Raw genomic sequence first — 13,780 nt, forward strand, 5'->3', positions numbered from 1 at the left:
GCGATCTTCTGTTTTTGGAAAGAGACTATCCAGGAAAAGTAATAATGTGGTAGTTTTTCCATATACAAGTATGATAAAACAGTGCAGCTGTTCTAAAGACAATAATGTAAAACTGTATTAATTTTGATTTTATCATTGAGAAAATGGTGAAGGGGATGAAAGATGACAATGGATGAAGAAGAATGCTGATATATAAACTCTGCAATGTGCACTAACAGTTTCAGGTCATGTTAAAAAGATGGACTTAACAATACATACTAAATGAATATTTCTACAATAATATTTATTGTTTGCAGTTTCACAGTGACAGAGAACATGCAAGCCCTACAAAATCATGACTGAAGACACAATGAGTTATGTGTAAAAAAGATTTTATGCAACTCATCCTGATGCAGTAATCTGACTAATAATATTCAGCATGTCTATAAGGAACCACAGTTGAAATGCACAATTATGCATCCCACAAAACTAGCAGAATGGAAGAATACTTTGAGCATTATATAGATAATGTCTCCAGATTAGGTTATGAAATGTACTGGGAAAGTTCTCAAACAGTGATCATAAAAACACAATTATTCAAGAGTTATTGAAAATAACTACAGCATATTTGACTTGAATGAACCTGTTGTGGAATTGCCATGGCTAGTGTGAAATTACCTGTACTGCAGAATAACATTTATATCCAACATACACACTATGTAAAACTTATTTGATACATAACCTAGTATAATAATGTCTTCATCTTCTGGAAGTTGTGTATGGTGTCATTTTAAATATTAAAAACTGTCAGTGTATTTAACTCATTTATCAGTAGTGCTGTGAGATTAGCCAAGTCTCCCTTACTCATAGTGTTACAATTCTGTCACATTTGCTACCTTTGTCTAACTATGTTAAAAACCATACGACTTATGGAAAAAGTGTATTAGGCAAAAGAATGTAAGATTCATTTTTCTCTACATTAGTTGCTTTTCACTCCACTGAATATATAGTGGGTTATGCTGAAGTTGGGTGAAGAATTGCTCAAAGATCTACCTGCAATGGTCAAATTTTAACAAAAATTGGAAAGTGCCAACTAAATTACTGAAGGGATAATGTAATGATGAATCCTTTCAATGGTACCCAAGTTGTTATGTAAAGATGGAAGGACAGACAGATACAGCAAAGCCAACAGGTTCATTTTTGCAACCATGAGTAAGAAATGCACAAAAATTTGCTTTCAGGTATATATTAGTAATGAATACAATATTTTTCATATTACTGTGCTACTTTTTATCGTTTATTATATAACACAGCACACCAGATTATGACTAGACATTCATAAAAACAAGAAGTACCATGAAATGCACTGATGATACAACTTTTCAAATAATGGCTAAGAAGAATACTAGGAATATCTTTTATACACAATATAATTCCGTCAATGATACAACTATTTCTATCACTCCTTCCCTTCACAACAATGGGTTTACGTATGGAAAACAACAGTGAACATCCAGGCTGCTACAGTACAAGAATCCAAAGAGATACTGAATTATATCCATTGAACAAGTCAACGATGTTCCAAGTAGAGGTGTACAAAATAATTTAACAGATTTTAATGAATTCAATTTAACGTAAAGTACAGTGTATTTTATTTTAAGTAATGTTAGCTAAGTTATCGATTATAATATCCAGTATTTTAAATCATGAAATATTGCAGTTATGTGTGCTGGACATTCTATATAGTGGAACAGTTTTGGCATAACTGAAATTACTGATGATGGCTGTCTGAGGCAGAAACATGTCATAAAGGAAGGAGTGATAGAAATAGTTGCATTATTGATGGAATTATATTGTGTATAAAAGATATATTAATGGAACAGAATGCTTAAATATAATATTTAGAATGTGAGCAATACGTCTATGTAGCTATTACTGACATGTTTTGATTAACTTTATGATCATGCAAGTCTTGTAACTACATGCAAATGATTATAAATCATTTAAACTGCATTACTGATAAATTAGTAAAATACTGTTATGTTATTTGTTCATCTGCTTTCAATAATTTCAATAAACTAGGGTCCTAACTGCATGAAAGCCATATTTTTCAGAAACTTCCAAAAGTAGTAGACAAACAATATTATATTGGTGATATCCCTTGAGAGAAAAAAATCACATAACATTATCAGTTCCATGAATACCTGCTACTAGAAACAGGAATGGAACTTTCTTTGTACAATTAATCCAGTTTCAATCTTTTAACAGGATAGATCCCAGGTTATAAACAAATGATCATGCAAAACGAACTGGACTATTCCATTTTAAAGACAGTATTGTGCCCTTCCATATGATCCCTCTCACTATACTTTGATAGACAGTACAGCAACATAATACCTTTCTTTGCTGAACAATGGAAAGGTCAGCTATCAGATACTTCAAAAGTGAAGCTCATTGAAATATTTAATTCTCATTCCACAGAAAATACAATATCTATATTAAAATGATCAATCAGTTAATGATGTTCAAGAAAATTAACTGGAGTCTATCCTGAAAACAAAATAAAATCCAATAAGTACACTCTCAAGATAACTTTATAAGTTATTGAAATTTAAAAATTTGCCATTGTGCCATGAAGAGTGAATGGAGATACAATATTTTTTGATTACATCATAGACTATATATATGTATGGTGTAGTTTACATCGATTTATGTCACGGTATTACCATGAGAAAAGAAGAGAAAATTTCAAGAGAGACATCAATTTCCAGCACATATATGTAAGTTCAACAAATACAAAAGAAACAGTAAAACGATATTGCACTTATTATGAATTATTAAGTAAAAACGTGAACAGATTTTTGATTGATGAAGTTGTTATATGTTTTCATATTGAGTATTCCTCCAAGAGTTTAAAGAACATTATTATAAAATACTATGAGGTAACATGGTTGACAGGAATAAGAGTGATTAAAGATATACCTAATGTCAGTGTCTTATTTAGATATAGGTGTGCAGGCTCAATGTTCTGAAGATAAAGAAAGATGTATATCTTACGCTTATCCATATTCTGATTTTTCTGTCAGTCTCTACTCATGGATTAATCTGTTTTGAAAACTCAGACAAATAGGAATAAATTAATTTTATTTTATAAAATATTTTACATGAAATAGAATTTGTAACATTTCCTTAAGATGTGGACATTAATGGTGGATACTGAACAGATTAATCACCAGGGCCCGGATATTGATGACCTGAAAATATTAAAAAAATGACCGAAAAATCCAGAAAAATGACCTAAAGGAGAAAAGAAAGAACACTTCGCTTCCATGTTATTCATATTTCAGAAAACATATGAAGAAAAATTCCCTAAAATGGCCAAAAATTACAAGAAAAACCCTTAAAAGCCCAAAAATTTACCAAAAATGATCTTAAAACTAAAAATGTCAAAAAATAACAAAAAATTACCAATAAAATTTACATTTCTGTAACCAGCAGCTCATATCCGAGATTTATATATTTAAGAGCATCACACAGGATACAAGGAAAAAAAGATGACATGTCATCAAATCCGGGCCCTGTTAATCACACTAAAAAAAATAAATAAGAAATTTATTTTTTAGGGTAACATAATTTTCGCAGCCCCTTAAACCCAATATCACTTTGAATAGAAGCGTTTTCAAGTTAGAAATGTATAAGCATTACAATGAATACAAGTATCAACATGAAGAGTGTACTTGGCTGAGCTATGTCAACAGAATTGACGAAGACAGATTCACTAGGACTATAAGGGATATGAAATCTGAGAGTACTATAGAAAACTGTCAACACAATTCTAACTTTGAAGTTACACATGTCTGAATGAACAGATATATAAGTTGTGTTCTTGCTGTAGATACTTTTTATCAAATCTGTCAGCTTCAAACGGCTATTTCGTCCTGTGTCAACAGAGACAGCCTGCATTCTCAGCTCCTGTTTGAGGTTTTGTGTTGAGAAGGATGGCAGCACTTCCACGTCAAACAATGCAGGTTTGATTTCCTGTCAGCCATATTTCTTTAACATTGTCATAACTAATATATTTTGCAAATTTCACAAACATAATATAATGTGATTGTCTGAGAGCTTCCTTAAATTCTTTTGCCACCCATGCACAGCAGACGAAATCACACTGCTCAGCAATATGTAGGAAGCACCTGTACAACTACACTGTACAGAATCACTATAACATACATGTCCTTACCAAAGAATGGAGTAAGTAACTTCAATATCAGAAAGAGCAAAATGTTTTTGTATGGTTAAGGTTCGGCCAAACAGAGCGCTATGTACGCGATGCACGCTACGTATGCTATGTTCGCTATACAAACAGAAAAATATCTCCCTTTATTGCCAATGTGACTGGCCACATAGACTTCCGTATGCTACGTACGTTATGTTCCCTATGTTAGCTGCGTCGCAGAGTGTACACAGCGTACGTAGCGTACGTAGCGAACATAGCGTAGCGCTCTGTGTGGTCGAACCTTTACTAGTATGCATTTCTGGCTGTATTATACAGATACCTTAGGCTCTAAAGTGTAAAGCTCAGCTCTGTCACCACCAGGATCTACACATGGGTCGCATGGACCATGTAGCTTGTTCGGCGTGTCACCTCTGCCCTAGTCTTCCAGTAATGGCGGTCCAGTTTGTGAGCATCACTGTGGGAACGATCTAACAAACACATGTGCAGCACTAAGCTTTCCACAACTTTACATTCCTTCATAGTTTCATACAGTAAGTCACTTAACTGTAAAAACAGAACCACATTATAAAGCAAAGAAGCAACAGTGAAGCCAAGTGAGATAGACAGTCTGTAATAGGTTATGAAACTGCTACACAGCAAAGTTAAATAATTTCTATGACTTTATTTATGGTAAACTCCCAATAAATGAACTTGTTAAGAATTCATGTGTCCTTACAAGGAGAAACAAGTCATCATTTTTAAAATGTAAGGAGAAATTAAGGAAACACCCAGATAAGGTTTGAATAACATTATATTGTAGCATCCTGTTGCACTCTTTGCTTAACGTCTATTATTTGCAGTCTTATGCAGAACACCACATCCCACGACACTTGTTAACTTTNACTCTTAAACTTTACACTTGTAAGATAAAACATTTGATTAGGTAAGCATTGCATGGTAAGGTATGAACAGGAGGTTTGAATAACATTATATTGTAGCATCCTGTTGCACTTTTTGCTTAACGTCTATTATTTGCAGTCTTATGCAGAACACCACATCCCACGACACTTGTTAACTTTTAAAGTTTACAAGTTTAAGAGTTCTCTATGTGTGCTTCGGCCAGTATGGCCATCATCAGGTGTTAAAATCTTTTTGAAGAGGAAACTGCCATCTTCTGTTGTTAATATAAATGCAGGTCTCTTCGATGTGCTTCTGTGTTGGAATTGGTGCATTGTGTTCTTCCTTGCTGTGTGTTTTTCTGTGTGTCTTGTTCCAGATTCCTGAAGGAAGAACATAATGAACCAACTCCAACACACAAGTGAGTCGAAGAGACCTGCATATATTAACAACAGAAGACAGCAGCTTCCTCATCAAAAAGATTTTAACACCTGATGATGGCCATACTGGCCGAAATACACTGTGAACTTTTAAAGTTCTAAACGTTTAAATTTAACAAGTTTTGTGGGACGTAGCGTTGCACGTAAAACTCTGAATAATAAACATTAAGGAGTTTTGAAACTGACACTTTATTCTTAAGCAAGCTTTATGATTGCGATTTGCTAAAATTATTTCAATATTATATGTCAGCAAAAAAGACAATAAAGACATTAAGACAATAAAAGAAATAAATATATCTCAAAGAATTAAAATCTATAAACAAACTGACATATTTATAAATTTCATTTTTATTTTATATATTCAGTTAGTATAGTGAATGGCTACATGCTGGACGACCGAGAGGTCAGAGTTCTAGTTCCGGTAGGATCAAGTATTTTCTCTTCTCAGTGTCATCCAGACTGGCTCTGGAGTTCATCCAACCTCCTATCCAATGGATAACAGGGGCTCTTTCTCTGGGGGTAAAGCAGCAGGGGCGTGAAGCTGACCACTCATCTCCAGCTAGTGCCGAGATCAAGAAAATGTGGATCTAAACATTCACTCCCCTATACGCCTTCATGGCATGGTGCTTAATTAGTTAAACACAAGGACAAATTTACCTTATCTTATACATTTACCTGTGTTCAGCTTTACAACCAACTTTGTATATTTAACGACCAGGGGTTCATAGAAAGGACTGAACATGCTTTCTGATGCTACAAATGAAATATCTGCCACATGAAAACATGCTACAACCAAGTTCTTTCAAAACCAACAATGGATTAAACTGTATTCATAATAATGGAACTGAATATATTCAATCGAAACATGGAAAGGAATCCAGTGTAATCATTTGTTTCTCATATCTTGTTTAATAAATATAAATTCATAAGAATATCTCTCATATTAAGTAAATAGTTCATACTTAATTACTATAAGTTATTGGGAGTTTACTGTAGTTCCACATTTCAAAACGTTAATCCCTTCAGACACTAAAGTAAGGCTGCCTGGGTTGGTTTCCAAATATGAGTGTAACAAATCAAACAGTACAATATTAATTAACACATTATGAGAGGGTTATTCTATTCTTTCTCATTGCAGCAAGAATTGGAAAAGCAGTATACACAAACACATATCCAGAAGCTGAAATCTGTATTGCACAAAACAGTATCAGTGCTTGCCTCTCCAGAAAGTTAAAAAGAAAGGAAAAGTTACAGGCCATCTGCGTGTGATGTTGAGTTAAATGCAAGATGAATTGAGAGTCATACCTCTGTATCTCGTTAACTGCGAGGTTTCACTGAGGACTGAATACCTATCTGCAGCAACTTTGGAAGGGTTGAAGAGGTGTGTGCTGCGGAATGAGCCGACAGGTGTTAGCACAGAGCGGGAGCTGCAGAAGGAGGGTGTTGCTGAGCCTCCTGCACAGCGCAATCTATCTGCTGGTTCACTTGATGGTGGAACTGAGGACAGTCATACATTTGTTATAAGGAAATGAAGGAGGGACTGTATTATTGTAACAAACTATGGTGGCTAGACTACTTACTCAAAATGTTCTCTCTACAAGGTCTTACAATTAAGAATTATCTGCATCTACTACCAGATGTCACTAAACTCTAATCACTGAAGTTATCTTCAAACATTTGCTTTCTGATGTTATACACCCTTTATACACCCTTTGCAATGCCTAACATAAGCGTAAATGCTCAAAGTTATTTCTGAAATTGGAATTTAGGCCTTCTCTAATAGTCGTGTGCTTATAAAATTCTAACTGTCAGTCTGCATCTTCAATTGTTAGTTGTCAGTTTTTTAGTAGTCTCCTTTCAGAATTGAAAAGCAGCCAGCTCACTACTCTTGAGCTGGGTGTCCTTGCTTTGTAGCATTTGACCAGACCAGGCTTCTTTCCATGACACTTCTATCATCTATACTGAATTTTTAGGCATCAGTTCAGTGAAACTTGCTGTATCATGTTCGTTTTCAAGATGAACTTATTTTAAGAACCCAGAACTGTCCTAGTCATTCCTTTTGGGTTCCCTTAGCAGTTCTCAAGGATTCCATGGGTTTCATTACAATCAGAAGACCAATATCAATTATAAATTTATAATTTAAGACATAAAACTGTTACTTGTACTTTCCCAAAATAGTCACCATCCTTATGTACTATGCAAGGCACAGTCTACCCACCAGTATTTGCCAGGAATGACATACCAGAAAAGTTTCTTTAGTTAAAAGACTGATGCCTGATATCATAATATTGCAATATACATTGCAATGTACATTATGTTCCACTGCCTGGAACAGTGACATCATATTTTGATGCAGTTCACATTTCATGCAAATCTGTATGGTTAGTAGCTGTTCTGCATTCTATATACCACAAATATGCTTTGAACATCTTTCTTCCATCAATAGAGGATGATGTACCAGAAATATAATTTAGAAGTTGGATATTTAAAAAGCTGTTATAGCTTTTGCAGAATGGCTGGGTTACAGATTTTGTGTAAGCTTCACATATCTGTTCCTGAAAAGTGTTAAATGTATTATACACATAAAAGGATTATATATAGAGTATGGGAATAGTGGCCTCACTCACAAATTTTGATATGTCATCATGTGTGTATCCATGGAAAGAAGTTTCACAATGCAGCAATAATTATTCACTTACTAAAATACTGAACAAAAATTATTCTTTATACCTGACATTTTTGTATTGGTTTGGGGTTTCATCAGTAATTCTTAAATAGAAATTTTCCATAGTCAAGAATGTTTGGAAAGCTCTTTCTCTGAATTCTATTTGATTCCTTGATTCATAATTAAGTATAATTAAATATTTTGCTGAATTGCTTGTATTATGTTCATTAATTCCAAAAACGCCATTAAACAGTATGCCTTCTATATATTGGAAACTGATGAAACTTCAACGACCTTTAACCAAAGAAAATCACAGCATCCCCAAGGTAATGTAGTTCATAAATTGTTCATGTTTCATGTGGGAATCAAACCCATATTTATAGCTGACTAGACATTAACGCTATGGAGACAAATCAGAGGATGATGCAAAACAGATTTTAATTTGTTTCTATCAACTGTGATATTTAATCAAACAATGATTTGGCTATTGTATGTTGGAGAAATATGAATTAGTTTCAGTGAGAATGCTATCCTGGGACAGACAGCGAATACATATTAGCAGCTGTTTCAAATAAAGAAGCATATTAATTCCTTCAAGACTTCTTTAGAAGACATCCTGCTTTTCCTTGCAGCTATATTTTAAAGACATCAGGTCTCTACTGTTATATTCTTACTTTATTTTTAGATCTTGTTTGATGATGACAAATAAATAAAATGTATCCTCTTACCACAGATGAGCATAAGGGTGCCATTTATTGATGACCAGGCAAAAATACTAGCACAATTTAAGAGTAAACTTCTAAATGTCTCAGAGACAAGTTATGGCTGTATGGGCAGACTGGGTGACATGCCAAGGACAGTGTTTTTTTTTATTGCTAGTGGGGTGGGACTAAGTCCCTTGTACTGCAGCCACATCTGGCCTACTGTACCAGCCCCAGATGATAGGTGAGGGTGATTGTGGAGCAATTGGTGGAATGAAGATTGGCAGGGGAAACCGAAGTACTCGGAGAAAACCTGCCTAGGCGCCACTTTGTCCATCACAAATTCCACTTGACCAGACCCGGGATCGACCCCAGGCTGCCGCGGCGGGAAGCCAGTGACTAACCGCTTGAGCTGGTTAGTTGACTGGTGAAAAGATTTTGTTCCATGGCTCAGTCAGAGTATCAGCATCATCTTTAGCCAGTTTATACAGAGTTCATATGAACATACAAGACATACGTTATAGCATCAGTATCTCCATCTCCATCCAAAATAAGGAGATGCTTTATTAACATTGCTTTAGAATATGCCTTTAGGAAGGTCCAGGAAAACCTGGTGGGACTGAAATTAAATGGGACATATCAGCTGCTGGTCTATGCTCATGACGTAAATCTATTGGGAGGGGCAGTCAAATGAAAATCGGCCAGAAGCCGAAACATATTACAGAACATTTCTTACCTCAAAAGTAATCTCCAAAACTGTTAATATATTTATCCCAATGGGAGATAAGACAGTCAATCCCATCCTTGAAAAAGCTTGTGGGCTGTCTACAGAACCACATCTTTACCCAGCCACGCACGTCTTTGTCCGATGCAAACCAATGTCCACGATGTCTCTCTTCAGGTCTCTAAAAATGTGAAAGTCACATGGGGAGAGATCTGGGCTGTAGGGGGGATGTCAAAGCACTTCCGAACCAAATCTCTGTAGCGTATTCCTCACAGAGTTGGCAGTGTGGGGGCACGCATTACCATGAAGAAGGATAATGCCGTTCGGTAGCATTCCAGGGCGTTTTGACTTTATGGCACGTCTCAGTTTCTGCAAAGTGTCTTCACTTGTGCAATGACTGTGTCCCCATGATCGAGAAATTCGACATGAAGAGGCCCTTGCAGTCGAAGAAGAACATCTTCATCACTTTACTAGAACTTGTGTGTATGGCTTTCAATTTCTTCAGTGGGGGAGAATTCACATGTTTCCATTGCTGACTCTGCCATTTGCTCTTGGGTTCAAAATGGTGGCACCAAGTTTCATCCCCAGTGGCAATACGGGACAGAAAAGCATACTCTTCCTCATGGTATCGTTGCAAGTGACCCAGTGATGCAGCCATTCTCCAAGTCTTCTGTTCCTCTGTGAGTTAACATGGAACCCACTGCACGCACATTTTGCGGTACAGGTGTTTTGTCATAATGTCGAGTACAGAACCGTGACTTATTCCCATCAAAAGACTAATTTCTCCCACAGTGATCCGTTGGTTTGCCTGGATATGACCATCCCACACAGCAATAACATCAGGAGTGATGACATGATGAGCCTGTCCCGGGCGAGCATCATCTTGCAGTGACACACGTCCCTCTCGGGATCTCTTATGCCAAGTCAGCACATGCGAATGTGACATGCTGTGTTTGCAGTAAACAACAGACATGCAATTATGAATTTCTTGTCCTCCTACTCCTTCAGCAGTCAAAAAGCGCACTACACTTCGCTCTTCTTCTTTACCCACTTCCATTACTGATGGCGGACAACCACACGTAGCGCTAACCTTACTTCCAGCACAATAAACAAACGACTAATGTGCAAGGGCACGTTGTCACTGTGCTTTCCCCACAAAATATTCGTACCGTAAGCAAATTCTAGTGTTACCAACTTGCTTGCCGTGTGAGTTATGCATGGTTACCCATTTTCAATTGACTGTCCCTTATAGATATCATAAACAAAAACAAAAAGTCATGCAGAATGAGATGGGCAGGTCATTGAACACAAATGCGAATAAGAAGAAGGCATATAGGGTGTTGATGGGACAGCCAGAGGGAAAGAGACCACTAGGAAGACCAAGGCATAGGGGGTACGATAATATTGTCACATAATAGAGTGATTATAGCGGGGTTTTGGATTGATGATTGGATTTATTGGACTCTTTGTCTGGTGCATGCACACAAATAAACAAACAGACAAACAAACACACACACACACACACCCCAGTACCCACAGTCATGTGTTCACTGCCCCTGCTTTGTAGCAGCTATCAGTGGTAGGCATTCCCCTTCCTCTGGGTTCCTGAATTGTCCCCAGCCTCAGCTACTAGCTTCTGACAGTAACAGCTCACAATGACTGAATTGCAGTGGTTCTCTAACACACTCACCAGTCAACCCTATCCACTGACTCATTAGCTACAGCAACACAGACTGCATACAAAACATCTCTTCCATTATCGCTGTATTCTCTTGTTGCTGTGGAAACACGCTCACTTGCGGAGTTGTTACCCAGTAACGGCTGTTTTTTAATAGCTTATTTTGTGGTTGTTGCCTAGCAATGGGTCTACATGCCACAATATTAAGATTGATCTTAGAAAGATAGGATGAGGTGGTATGGACTGGATTGATCTGGCTCACTACAAGAATCAGTGAAGGAAATGAAACTCTCAGTTTCATTTTGGGAAATTTCTTGTGTAGTTACACAACTGGCAGCTTCTGAATAAGGGCTCAGTTCCATAGAGTTAGTTTATTTAGTTATCCCATGGAAAGCATAGGTTCAGTTCTGACCTTTATCACCTTTTACTGTATATATTCCAGCATATGTACAATGTATTCAAGGATTTTTTCAACCGGTATGCATGCTGAGAGACAAATGATGTGTATTGGCAAACCTGTCAGAGTTGCACATGTGCTGGTGCACTGTGTATTTCAGTCCTGAAGCAATCTGTGCAAGAAAGTACTGGAAAACATATTTGCTAGGGGGGGGGCACCGTATATGTCATAGCATAGATGAATATATATACATACGTACATACATTTCATTTCACAAGTCCAAACAAATGGACATGAAGGTCGTCATACAAAAATTTAAACAAACACACAGATAACGAAATAATTAAAACTAATTGTTTATGTTATGCTCCACATATTCAGAAACTGTATAAAAGGAATTATTCATAAGATATAAAAACAGCCTATTTTTAAAACTAATTCAATCCTCTTTAAGGCTTTGAATTGTTATGGGCAATCTGTTGAATAGTTTAATGGCAGTAAACATAGTACCTTCCTGAAAAGCAGAAAGATTCGAGTTTGGCAAATTTAATTGTTTTTGATTTCTTGTATTCAAACCATGAACATCTAAACCTGAACAAAATTTAGTTTGATTATCAGTCACAAACATCATCAACGAGAGAATGTATTCACATGACAATGGCAGTATATTCAATTTCTTAAAAAGATCCCTACAAGAGTCTCTAGGTCCCACTCCAGATATAATCCTTATTAATACCTGCAGACATGAAGAACACGTCACTGTTGAGCCGGTAACTGGTGGGTCTGCCCCTGAAAGTGGCAGGCACAGAAGGAGGTGGAGTTTCCATGTGCATATCACAGCCATTGATATCTATGTCTGTAAGCACTGCAAAACACAACACATAACAGTTTTACAACATTTCTTAATATTACGCATCTTGTTGTGTGTTATAAATAAGATATATAAAGTACAGAATATACCGTCTACATAACAACAATCAGTATTCAAAACAAAGAAGACACTACTGTATCAACATTTGCTTTTATTGTGTTTATTAGAGACACGAAAAAATATGTTGCGTCTCTAATAAACATAATAAAAGCAAATGTTGATGCAGTAGTGTCTTCTTTGTTTTGAATACTGATGGTTGTTATGTAATCAGTGTATTCCGTACTTTATCTTATTTACAACAATTACTCTTTCACTCTTATGTAGTTTGCATCATTCTCACTTCTGCCTGGAGCAATTTTTCAAATGCTTGACTCTCTGCCATACCTAATTCAGTAAAACATTGCAGAATCAAATATTTTGTGTGGCATTTAACAAACTAATGAAAAGGGCATTAAATATGCTATACTCTGTTCAGAATATCTATGTAGTGCATGTAAACAAATTGTTAGCACTTCTTCTTGGATTATAGACTAGGGAAGTACTCTTTGTACACTACACGTGATGTCTCTCTTTATTGCAATGGCAGTATGTCAAAATATAGTGGACGTTGAAAAATAGTCATCATTTGAATTGTTTCATATTTGGTCCGTTACACTATCAATCACAAATTGGCAATGAATAATCCGTCGAGTGTAACAACGTTCTTAGGTCACTTATTTATTTCACTCGCCTTACATGTTTCGGTTCAAAAGAACCATCATCAGAGGCACGTTACAAACACATGAAACCACTGGCGTTGTATTGTACACAGTATGTAAGCTGCGTGATCTGCTACAGATGTCGGAGTGTAAAAGCACAACACTTTCTAGTAACGTTGAATGCATGTACACCTCTTGCATTCCATCCAAAGAATGCTCTCAAATTGAGCCGTCAATGTTAAAATATTTAAAAGCTTAAAACATTTGAAATAAAATTTGGCTCCTTCTTGTTGATTCGTCCCGGTGATGGGAATCGTCAACTTGAGGTTGTGTATGCTGCAAAGATATTGTATTATATTAGGTTTTATATATTATTATATATTTAAAGGTAAAACTTTTACTAGAAGATAAACGCATCATCTACTACAACAGATACGTAGATGATATAATTATGATTTATAACCGATCAAAAATAACACCCCAATACATTTTAGATCAATTCAACAAGCAAAAT

The 13,780-nt window shown here is 36.1% G+C and overlaps 1 protein-coding gene and 1 long non-coding RNA gene across 3 annotated transcripts in view; one reads left to right on the top strand and one right to left on the bottom strand.

Moving 5' to 3' along the window:
* Positions 1-266: 266 nt before the first annotated feature.
* The window catches only part of LOC111869479, a 155,283-nt gene continuing 141,769 nt past the window's right edge, over positions 267-13,780 (bottom strand). The window contains exons 6-9 of the mRNA XM_023861052.2: positions 12,434-12,562; positions 6,838-7,029; positions 4,536-4,683; positions 267-2,529 (exon numbers count right to left, since the gene is read on the bottom strand). Coding sequence (XP_023716820.1) covers positions 4,580-4,683; positions 6,838-7,029; positions 12,434-12,562 — 425 coding nt within the window. The 3' untranslated portion in view covers positions 267-2,529; positions 4,536-4,579. The remainder of the gene's footprint in view (positions 2,530-4,535; positions 4,684-6,837; positions 7,030-12,433; positions 12,563-13,780) is intronic.
* Positions 3,538-6,810, top strand: LOC111869488. 2 transcript variants are annotated; one of them, XR_002843673.2, is made up of 3 exons: positions 3,538-4,007; positions 4,577-4,746; positions 6,671-6,810. It is a non-coding gene; the product is annotated as an uncharacterized LOC111869488 (long non-coding RNA). The 2 variants fall into 2 exon arrangements; XR_004513578.1 differs by lacking the exon at positions 6,671-6,810 and adding an exon at positions 5,981-6,010.

Source organism: Cryptotermes secundus, unplaced genomic scaffold, assembly GCF_002891405.2.
Source record: "Cryptotermes secundus unplaced genomic scaffold, Csec_1.0 scaffold689, whole genome shotgun sequence".
Classification (NCBI taxonomy): Eukaryota; Metazoa; Arthropoda; class Insecta; order Blattodea; family Kalotermitidae; genus Cryptotermes; species Cryptotermes secundus.